This window comes from Cynoglossus semilaevis, chromosome 5, assembly GCF_000523025.1.
Source record: "Cynoglossus semilaevis isolate Cse_v1.0 chromosome 5, Cse_v1.0, whole genome shotgun sequence".
Taxonomy (NCBI): domain Eukaryota; kingdom Metazoa; phylum Chordata; class Actinopteri; order Pleuronectiformes; family Cynoglossidae; genus Cynoglossus; species Cynoglossus semilaevis.
In genome coordinates, this window is record NC_024311.1 from 18,901,526 (window position 1) to 18,913,298 (window position 11,773).

General features: G+C 44.5%; 1 protein-coding gene across 4 annotated transcripts in view; it reads left to right on the top strand.

Annotated features, from left to right (window-relative positions):
- LOC103379417 (lysyl oxidase-like 1) overlaps positions 1 to 11,773 on the top strand; it is a 146,937-nt gene that overhangs the window by 129,368 nt on the left and 5,796 nt on the right. Inside the window, exons 1-5 of one of the 4 annotated variants that reach the window (XM_025055417.1) lie at positions 3,702 to 4,378; positions 4,523 to 4,811; positions 5,186 to 6,185; positions 8,273 to 8,381; positions 9,216 to 9,353. In XM_025055417.1, coding sequence (XP_024911185.1) covers positions 4,716 to 4,811; positions 5,186 to 6,185; positions 8,273 to 8,381; positions 9,216 to 9,353 — 1,343 coding nt within the window. In that variant the 5' untranslated portion in view covers positions 3,702 to 4,378; positions 4,523 to 4,715. Of the gene's footprint in view, positions 1 to 3,077; positions 4,839 to 5,185; positions 6,186 to 8,272; positions 8,382 to 9,215; positions 9,354 to 11,773 lie in introns of those variants that run through there. The other 3 variants (XM_025055418.1, XM_025055416.1, XM_008310963.3) reach the window with 3 other exon arrangements.

Genomic DNA, 11,773 nt, shown 5'->3' on the forward strand with positions numbered 1-11,773 from the left:
GGGCAGAGGAGGGTGTGAGAGTGAGAGATGTAGGGGGTGAGACTGTGTGACTAGAACAAGATGTGGGTAATGTCCTTCTTATCTCCGTGTAGAGAAAATACTTTAACTTGTGATTGGTTGAGGATAAGACTTTATGAATTTACAGAACATGTGATGAGAATAATTCACAGTCTAAACATTTAGAGGCTTATCTTTTCCACATATCAAAAGATTTCTTTCAGGAAAAGGATTTGTTTAGATTAGAGGTCGACAGATTCTTTTTTTTTTTTCTGCCTCAGCTGACGTTCCTCTCCCTCTAACCAACTGTTCCAAGTGTTTCTCATCAGAGCTGCACTTTTCCATACACTCACCTTTCTGATATATCCATCTCCTCCACTGCGTCCCATTTGTTTCAGAGTGGGCGTGTTGTGTTGCTCAGTGGACGGCCCTGTTGTCTGTCCGGTGCTCAGCATCACAGCACCAGGACATGGAGCAGTTGCCTAGAGATTGCAGCATAAAAACGGTGTTGAGAACAGAGGACAGGTAATTGGTTCTCTGGGTGTGTGGACAACAGTGCACAGCACATCTGTCTGGGGACCAGCTGTGGATTTTTGGAGCTAATTGAATCAGCTGCTCCAGCAAATGTACAGACTTCCACTGCTCTGGGAACACATGACAATGGAATTCTCTTGCATCACTTGCTGCTGCTCCTCCCTCCCTGCAGATTCTGAGATTCTGTAGTTTTTCCTCGGTGTCTCCTGGCACTCATCATCAGTCACAGTATGTGCTTGAGGTGCCCACAAAAAAGCTGCGCTCACTTGCTATGCCAGTCACTGCCTCCCATTTCCACATCCCAGAGAGATCTCGTTGATATTCCAAGGCATATATGGAGGCACATCTAAGACTCAGCTCAGTCATTAGTCTGTTTGCATTATAATATCTGATTTAGACTGTGTGCTGCCTCTGTGTCCTTCAGTGCTGTATGGTAGGAAATGAAGGCTCAAATGACCATGCACCTGGAGAGGGGTCAGAGGTCACCAGTTCACACTCCAGTTAACATGGAGTGCTCTTTGACCCGCTGAGTTCTGTGTTCATCTAAATTCGATTATGTTCATTCATCAGAGCATTTTCTCCGTTGGATGAAGGAGCGAGCGTAGTTCACAGAACATCACGAAGGTGTTTGGAATCAACAACAAGAGTGACAGTTTAAGATCCGCAATATTAGAAAAGAAAAGGAAATGGTTCAGTTAACCAGAGCCATGGACGTGTGTGTATATGCACATATACAGTTAAATATATATATATCACTGTTCCTGCAGCACTTGAATCACTCAATCACAATCTTTTTACCTTCATTAATCACATGACACTGATGTGATGCTGAACCAAAGTCTCTGGGGATTTACATTTTCATTCTGTCTTACACAACAGGACAAATGTGCTTTGACGATTCCATTTATTGTTCTTTCCTTCTCCTCCGTCTCCACTTTAGTAATCCGATCGATTATCTGGAGAAAACAAGCTTCATTTTGGACACAGGTCCAAAAGAATGGCTCTGGGAACCGTTTAGACGGTCTTAAACACTTACGTCTTCAGATGTTTGGTTGCTGAAGTACAAATTTATTGACAAGTGAATACTGCATGAAATATCAGGCTTCGTCCTGGCTAATGCAGAATGATGTGTTTGGCAATAATGTGCACCATAAAACAAGAGGTGTTGTCAAATGTTCCTGCCTGTAGGATTATGGGATTTTTACATCTTGTAATATCAAACCTTTTAAAATCAAGGCACAAAAATACAAGTTTTTTTTTTGTATTTTCAAAAGCAGTTTGGGATTAACAGTTAGTCCATTTAAACATCTTAATTTGGTTTCTTTTTTTGATAAATGGTGATTTCAAACAGTCAAACACAGTCACTCAAAGACTCACCGGCGAAAACTGAAAAGTTATGAATGAAAGAAAAGCAGGCAAATGTACTACAGTACTACAGTACTACAGTACTACAGTACTACAGTACTACAGTACTACAAACATGCGTATTTGTAATCACGTCACCTATTGTTCCCTGCCTCTGCCATGAGGAGTTAAAGTCATGGAGACAACGTGGAATAAGGCACTGCTTAGCTCTTGTCATACATATATATATGTATATACTGTATATTCATATATGTATATACTGTATATTCATATATGTATATACTGTATATTCATATATGTATATACTGTATATTCATATATGTATATACTGTATATATATGTATATACTGTATATTTATATATGTATATACTGTATATACTGTATATATACTGTATATATATGTATATACTGTATATAGAACCAGTACAATCTCAAATGTTCACTGGGTAAAAACGATGTTATTCATGTGGGTGTTTTTTTGTGCTTTTGTTAACGCTGCTAATGCCATCGTATGGTTTCTTTTTGTTCCTTTTTGCTGAGATATATTTTATCACCTAAGGTACATCTGTCGTACTCTCCTAGAGATAGAACCATTCATACAAAATCGAATAGGATTTTTTTTTTGTTATTTCCTGTTGTCAGCTCTGAAGCTTTGCAAGGACACAGTATTTAAAAAAAAGTTTTCAGTACCGTGTTATTCTGTGAAGGTAAAGGTTTATCAACGGTATCTCATATAATTACAATTAACCAGATGGTCACGCCGGGATACAACAATCAAAGTGATGAATATCACAAATCACTCTCTAGGTTAAAAGATCTGGCATGAATGTAGATTTGTACGAAAAATCTAAAAGCCATACAAACAAAGGGTGTCTGGGCTGACTCCCACACTCCCTGGGCTTTCCCTTTGTGCTGCGTAGTCACAGGGATCAATGCATACTTTCATTGTGTACTTCAAATACTACACATTGCTTTTAGCAGAACAGCAATCAAAGAAAAACAACAGATCGGCTCAAAGCACAGTCTTTGTGTAAAACATCAATAACAGGCGTTCAAAAAGTCACTGGAACCAATGAAGAAAATCCACTGGTAATTCACGTTCATTAAGACGTACATTACAGAAATGAAAACACTTCAAAGGTCAAAGGGCAGGAAGACAAATCCCAAACAAACTAAGGTGTGAAAACTGACAACAAAATGACTCAGTTATGGACGGACTTGTTTTTCCTTCTCTTGTGGACGACCTCCTAATAATGTCCTCTAAGTGGACAGAGTCAAACTGGAGACATTTTAAATGAACTGTTTGCAGGGATTTCGTAACTTCTTTGTGGCTGTGACTTTTTATGGAGTAATTACACAAAAAAGTGACACATTTAATCACACACTGATGCTTGCACTCCAGCACAGTGGGTGGCAGTAGTGTCTTTTCAAACCCATCACTTTATTCAGTCATGAATGTGACATATATATAGTTCATACTCATATATAGTATTCTTGAGCAGAGTGTAGGTTGTTGGTCAGTAGTGATGGTCAGTTGGCGACGTCTGGTTCACGTCGTGTGCAGTCCGTTGGAGATGGTCAGCAGTGATAGCAGGGTGGGACCTCATTCTGTTGGTATGAGCTCAATCACAGAAAACAAAAGCCGTGCTGTTTCTCCTCCCATGTGAATTGTCATTTCTAACGACTTGTGTCTCAACAACATTTGTGTAAACGAGGGTCTCAGCGTGTCCACGCACACAGAGTGGTCTGGCTCTGGAGCCTGCCATGTATACGCGTCCTTTGTGTATTCCAAGTACAAGCAGTGAGAGACGTGTGTGTGTTTGTGTGTTTTGAGGGTGGAGGGCTTTAAGCACTTACCCGTATTTGACCCCAGTGTGGAATTTTTAGGATCATTTACCCACATCTCTGCCCCATAAACAGAGCCACCGTGTTTGTGGGCCGGTGGCAGTGATTTGAGGTCGTGTTGTTCTGTTCTGTTTTGTTGGCGACTGTGTGACTTATCATCGTTCAACAGTGCTTTGTTTTGTATGATACAGTTGTGGATTGTTTGAGCTGTAACCAGGGCTGTGTGAGAGGATGCCCCTGTTACCAATTAGGCCGCTTCCCATCTGCACATGGTTACTGAGATTCTTTAAGGTTAAAAGGCAGAGCAGCGTAATGACGAGCCTTTAAAACATGTGAAAAGATTATGTTCCTGCTAAACTTGAACAAGATGAGAAAAGAAATCAGCTCATTTGAATGTTTTCTACAGGCTGAATACCTTTACAGATGGTAATGTTGACTCTGGAACTCTGGCTGCTCGAGGCCAGGAAACATCACTAGCACTAGGGCCATGTGGGACCTCCTTAAAAAACAGGAGAAAAAAGTTTGAGATTTTTTCACAGCCCATTGTAAGCAATCAGGCAAATAGAAGCTTGCAGTCTTACCGTGTACAGTCACTTCTTTTCAGAAGGCAGAGAGCGATGTTCAGTCTACTGACAGGTGAGCTAACAGACCGACAGGGAGCTGGGACATTTTCTCATAGCAGTAACAGACGATAACACCACCAGCAGGTCTTTAAAAGGCCACCTTCAATCTTCTAGCTCTGATTGCTCCTGACTGCACTTTTTCTCTCATCTGCTGCAGATAGAAAACCCCACAGATGCACTCAGCTACGAGCTTATTTCTCAACTCAGAATCTGTCTCTACACATACATCCAGTCTCCGGGAAGAGGATACACATGCTTTTTTGACAACGCTACAGGTGCTTTGAGTTTTTGCCTGGAGAGGACTGTTTTGTTTTTCTACCTGGTGAGCTGCGTGCTCTCTACACACCAGAATGTTGCCTGTTGCTGTGGCATGGCTGGTATTTGTCCTGCTGGGCTCAGGGCACTCTCAAGTAGCTTCACAGACTCAGGGACAGAGCCAGAGTCAGGACGGCTCTGCCAACCCATGGGGACAGGTAATTCAGTGGGAGAATAATGGCCGTGTGTTTAGCTTGCTTAACAGTGGAGCTGAATATGTTCCTGCCCGGGCAGGTGCCCAGGAGAGGGCTCCCAGGGTGGTTGTGGCGGATAATCTTCCACGCACTCCAGGCAGACCTCAGGGGGGTAACGTACGCCGTCAGGCTCCATCGAGAGGATCCTCCGAGACTGTCCGTGGGCAGGCCAGGCACCCCTTTGGTTTTGGACAAGTGCCTGACAACTGGAGGCAAACTGCAGGCAGAACAGGTGGCAGCCAGTTTCAGGGATCATCTTCATCTCGCACTCTCAAGTAGCTTCACAGACTCAGGGACAGAGCCAGAGTCAGGACGGCTCTGCCAACCCATGGGGACAGGTAATTCAGTGGGAGAATAATGGCCGTGTGTTTAGCTTGCTTAACAGTGGAGCTGAATATGTTCCTGCCCGGGCAGGTGCCCAGGAGAGGGCTCCCAGGGTGGTTGTGGCGGATAATCTTCCACGCACTCCAGGCAGACCTCAGGGGGGTAACGTACGCCGTCAGGCTCCATCGAGAGGATCCTCCGAGACTGTCCGTGGGCAGGCCAGGCACCCCTTTGGTTTTGGACAAGTGCCTGACAACTGGAGGCAAACTGCAGGCAGAACAGGTGGCAGCCAGTTTCAGGGATCGTCTTCATCTCGATTTAGGACGTCCACAGGCTCCTCCTCATCATCATCATCGTCGTCGTCGTCTTCTTCATCTTTTCCATCATCTTTCAACGTGCCTTCTTACCCACAGTATTCTTTACCCCAACAACCTCCCTATCAACCGGCACAATATGACACTGGTTATGTAGAAGGACCAGTAATGAGCTTTGAGCCCCCCTTTCAGCCTGTTGGAGGTGGGGTATACGGTGGTGGAGGGTTCGGCCCTGGACAGCCCTACACTGGAGGAGGCTATGGAGCTGGTTTGCCCCCAGTTCTTCCAGGCTCCCCCTCCGACTTTACTGATGAAAGCTACCGTTACTTCCAGACCTACAGCTATGGGCCTAATCCAGCGGTGCCCGCACGAGCCGCACAACCGCCGTTCACAGACGGTCTAGACCACAGGTACACTCACAGTCTCTTTAATGGAGACTCTGGTCCTGCCCTCCCCGTCGCTAACCCCAACCAGGCATCAGCGGTTGTGGTAGATAGGACAGGAACACCAGGACAAACATCAGTGAGGAGCCCTCAGTATGAACAGTTCCCTCCATTTGGAAGACCAAGACCTCCTTTCCTGCAGCCCGTGGTTCCAGGCAGAGGTTCTCCAAACGCGGCTTTGGAGAACTCTGGAGTGGCTGTAGGAAGTGTGTATCAGCGAGACCAGAGAGGTACAGTAGTCTGTTTAAACACGTTTCTAATGAACAAAATGTGGCCAAAGGTTTCATCAAACCAAAAAGGAGATTTTGCAGGAGAGCAGAGTTAGACGTGTGTTCTAAAGCTCTGGAAATGTCTCACATTTTTACTGGAAATATGGATTGGATTCACTTGTAGGCATTCAACCAAGGTATGTCTGTCTGAAAGAGAGAAACCCAAAGCCTGCAGTGTGATCCCTGGTACTGACAGTTCAACTGTGTTTAATATTTTTCAGATTTTCCTGAAGTAATCAGTAATCAGTAATCTCCATTCTTGGAAGGTACAATGCTCAAAAATCTGCCTCACGAGTTTACAAACAACCAAAAGTGGACACAAGGTTTAACTTTCCCTCCTGCATGGTTATTGAAACCAGGTGTGGCGTGAACCTCTGCCAACGTCCAGAGAACACACAGAGAGAGCGCTGTGTTTTCTGAAGAGGTCGTGCTGCAAAAGCCGAAGCCTGGTTTTCTGTGAGAGTTTGTAAGAGTGGTGGTGACCTCATAGTGGAGCTGGAAGTAGGTGGTGGCAGTCAGTGGCTGCCTGTGTGTCTTAAGAACAGGAGAAAAAAAAAACAAGGGAGGGGGCTCCACTACCTCACCACTCCCAGAGGGGGGAGGGAGAACATGGAAAGTCCCACTAACACATGGGGTCCATTGCTTCAGCTACAGGAAATCAAACAAATATTTAGGCACAGTTACTGGGGGGAGGATGAAGGGGGGGCTCGGGGCGGGGGGGTCAGAACCTTGCATTTTTGTGCTGCAACAAAGCACATATTTATATCTACATGTATTGTACCAGACGTCAGAGGTGTAAAAGGTGAAGAGGAGAGGGAACAGCGCCATCACCAGGTGATGTCATCCAACCTGACGTACCGCGGTCTATCAGTGAATCTGGGCAACAAACGGGTCCACCTGCAGGTGGATGGTAGTGGATGAATGTGATGACATCACTGTGAACAGTCACTGTGAATCATGAGTGTGTTTGTCAGATTAGACCAGACTGTTTAAGTCCAGTTCTAATGGCTGACTGTGTTTGTCTGAGCCACAGGTTGAAAAATACACCAATAATTACTCTTCAAATGACCCAAGTTCACAGTTCAAAGATGGACAGGGCCAAGACCAAAGCTGTCCTGGTTTCACACTGGTCTTACGATGTTGACATGATCTGCCCCAGGAAGCTTCTCTGTGCCCCACACATCCAACCAACACAGCAGCTGCAAAAGGCAATGTCCTAATTTAAACTTTCAGCCAAGAAGAGAAACAAACCTGATTGTTAGAAATGGGCAGGGATGAAGAAAAATCACCATCAGATTTGGTTTCCATAAACAGACAGTGGATTAAAAAAAAAATTCAATATCATTGAGTGAAATATCTTTCTGAAATGACTGAGTTTGTGCTTCTGTGCTGAGGCATCAGATGGTTTGACTTTCAGTTGCTTAACATCTCAACAGAGAGAGGTATGATGAGCTGTGCCAGAGACCCTCGCTGTGATGGTCCCCTCCCTCACAAGTCAGGCCTGCTTTCCTTTTTCTGCCTGTTTTTCATTCTTGTTTTCCTACTGATTCAGTCACTGGACTGGAGTTGTGTTGTGGGGTCAGTATTCTCTAGCTCTAGGTTGGCAGGTTCGTTTGTGGGACCCTCAGACCCACTCCCAGCCACTGGTTGGTTTGTGTCTTTCTCTCATTTGTGGATTTGTGGTAAAAGAATACAGTTCAGTAGAACAGTAATGGAACCAGTGGTGCTATAAAAAACTGTGATGTCCTTAAAGCTCTGTTAGGAAGAATGACCACCTTTGGACTGATTCAGTTGATCACGTCTGTAAACACAAACCAATGTATAAATTCACAGATACTGGAGCTGAGGCGAGGTTTCTTTTGCTGTGGTTTTTTTTTTATTTTTTATTCCCACTCTCATTTCAGGAAACGTCACATTTCCCTGTGCTACTTCCTGTGCTGTAGGAATTCTAGTGTCCTGAATAGAGTTAGTGGAGTTTTGTGTCAACGTGGAGGAGCTGGACAATAGTCCTGTGGATGTTCAGTGATCAGTGGTGTGGTCTCTTCTAGGTTTGGCTGATCTGGTCCCTGATCCTCACTACGTCCAGGCTTCAACATATATTCAGAGAGCCCACATGTACTCTCTCCGCTGTGCTGCAGAGGAGAAGTGTCTATCAAGGTAAGATCTAGTTTCCTGGAGGGATCTTCACTGACCTACATGTGTATTTGTGTACATGCTCCTCAGTCCTCTGTGAATCTGTTCTATGGTTTACTTCAGTAACACAGAATACTGAATACAACAACATTTAAGGAGTGAATGAAGCCGACAATGATCTATGGTCAAGGTCACTGTGCAGCTGTAACAGCTCTAACACAGATCACAGCACTCTGTAAATGTGGAATAACAAAAGGATCATGGTCTAAACTGTAAAATGTACAGATCCACGTACACGATTCACACACGGCAACACCAGCAGGAAGATTTCACTGACAAAAAAAAAAAAAACCCCACCTTGAGTTGCATCAAAAAAAAAAAAAAAAACCCACCTTGAGTTGCACTTCTCTATATTGGAGGACAACATCCCCGGCCTGGTGACCCCGGCCTCTCAGACTGTCTCTGCACTAAGGACACTATTGAAATGATTGAAGTGTGCTGTCCCCACGGCTCTTGTGTTTGCCCTCTTCCCATCACCACACAGCCATCCTTCAAATCCCTTTCATATCCTGTCTGGGTTTTGCTGCAATCGCAGATAGATGTGACGGCTGTTGTAATTTGACATACACTCCAATGTCAACAACAGCCACAAGACAAACGTATTAGATCTTCTGTGGTATTGTGCCTTTGTGCCACAAAAAGGAAGTGTTTCCGCTCAGCGTTCAAACCACGGAGCTGGTTGTAATCTGAAAGCTGAATTATTTCGTAGAGTGAAGCCACTCTAATCTTGTTCTTGTTGTAGGACACAGTCGGACCTACAGTCAGTGTGGTTTCTACTCCTGTTGTTTTCCTTAACAGCTCTGCCTACGCCCCTGAGACAACCGACTACGACGTGAGGGTCCTGCTGAGATTCCCACAGAGGGTGAAGAACAAGGGAACAGCGGACTTCATGCCGAACCGGCCGCGTCACACCTGGGAGTGGCACAGCTGTCATCAGTAAGTGCTTCAGAAACTGATCCATTCAGCTGTTCATGTCTCAGTCACACAGTAGCCCCGTGGCTAACACTTATTTCCATGAATCCAATCATTAGCACCACATTAGTGTCAACTCCTCACCTAGTGACTAAGCTTCTTCTTAAATGACAATTATTTTCTACCACTAATAAGAATGTGGGCCTATTTCCCCACAGACTGTGTCAGTCGTCAGCCACAGATGTTCTCCTCATGCTGTATATGCTGTATATACACTATATATATATATATACACAGTATATATGACTGCTGAAGTCAATAATAATAATAATAATAGGACACCAGGATAGTTTGATTCTAAAGGACGACTTCAAAAGTTGATGATGATTTCCCAAAACCAACATTTGTGAAACAACAGGTCAGTACCTGATGATATGAAACAGTGACTTTGATCAGTTCTCCACATCGGAGTTCTCTGCAGCTCAGTTCAGTTTGTCCTGAACTTCTCTGGCTCACATGTACTTCCTCTCTGGAGACTTCCTCTCTGGAGACTTCCTCTCTGGAGACTTCCTCTCTGGTGAGGTCACTCAGAAGACCTTGTCACTGTTTTATGACACATGTATTCCACATGGACTCACAATAAACACAATCACTATTCAGTGAGTTTGCCCAATAACTTTATAGTTCCAGGCTGTGCTACTGCTCTCATCTGAGAGGAATGTGTTCTGCCTGTGAGGAGGTTGGCACTGTTGTCCCTGTTGTTGCTGTTGTCCCTGTTGTTGCTGTTGTCCCTGTTGTTGCTGTTGTCCCTGTTGTTGCTGTTGTTGCTGTTGTTTCTGTTGTTGCTGTTGTTGCTGTTGTTGCTGTTGTCCCTGTTGTCCCTGTTGTTGCTGTTGTCGCTGTTGTTGCTGTTGTCCCTGTTGTTGCTGTTGTCGCTGTTGTTGCTGTTGTTGCTGTTGTCCCTGTTGTCCCTGTTGTCCCTGTTGTCCCTGTTGTCCCTGTTGTCCCTGATGTCCCTGTTGTTGCTGTTGTTGCTGTTGTCGCTGTTGTTGCTGTTGTTGCTGTTGTTTCTGTTGTTGCTGTTGTTGCTGTTGTTTCTGTTGTTGCTGTTGTTGCTGTTGTCCCTGTTGTCCCTGTTGTTGCTGTTGTCCCTGTTGTTGCTGTTGTCCCTGTTGTCCCTGTTGTCCCTGATGTCCCTGTTGTTGCTGTTGTTGCTGTTGTCGCTGTTGTTGCTGTTGTCCCTGTTGTTCTGCCTGTGAGGAGGTTGGCACTGTTGTCCCTGTTGTTGCTGTTGTTGCTGTTGTCCCTGTTGTCCCTGTTGTTGCTGTTGTCCCTGTCGTTGCTGTTGTTGCTGTTGTTGCTGTTACACACTCTAATAATATATATATAATAATATATGTGTTTGTATATGTGTGTATATGAGCTAATACTTAGACAGTTTTATACAGTAAATATAAGGTATGCGGTCCCTGAACTGTCCATTCCTTTGACGGTCCTGTAGTCTGTAGGGGTTCTGTTTCTTTTCTATAAACTCCAAACATCCATCCTGTTGGATTATGGGAACCTGCCCACTCACTGTTTGAACTCCAGTGAAAGACGCTCCACGACAGTCACAGAGTCCTGTGTTCTTATGGCCTTTGTGTGTTTTTCTACAGCACATTCTCTGAAGCTGACATAGTCGCTGAGAGGGAATCCAACAACTCCTAAATATTTCTCTCTCTTACGGAAAGAATGAGTCCATGTCACACGTTCCGTCAGTGGAAAGTACCCACGTTTCCTGCCAAGTCATCTGTCCGTCTGTAAAAAGCTGTAAATGTTGTTTCTGTGTTGAAACATGAAAAGGACCGTATTTATGTCTGAACGTGTCTGGTGGAGAGTGTCTCCAACACTTAGCCCGCTGCAGCGTCCCTGATTAATGGAAATAGAAATAAGTGCAACGAGCTGCGTTTGGGTCCTGCCATGTACTCATGCCTTTACTTGGACGTCTGTTATAGATGACATCATCATCCTGTCCAGCGTAGTGTGAACCACTTCATAAACTGGTTCAGTTCTCCCTCCGTTTCTTACGGTGGGGAGTGTGTATTTGGGGTTTGATCCAAGTTCAGAAACATGCAGGTTTAGGTCGACTGTATGAATGAGTGGTTGAACATGTGTCTGTGGTGGACAGGTGGACAGGTGGACTGTCCTGGCTCCAGCCAATAAGAGGTAGACGTCAAATCATTCAATTCATACGTTTTCTGTCCAAATGGAGAACACAGACCCGTTCAGTGGGAAGGCTGGGATTTTTTTTTTTTTTTTTGGTCTTGGTCTTGTGTAAACAGAGTGCAATACATCGCAACATATTTGACCCCGTGCACATTCATAGACAAAGGATAAATAATAAGAGCGTCTCTTATTGTTGCTGTGATTGTGACAGAAGTGTCAGACAACTCTGCCTCACGCCC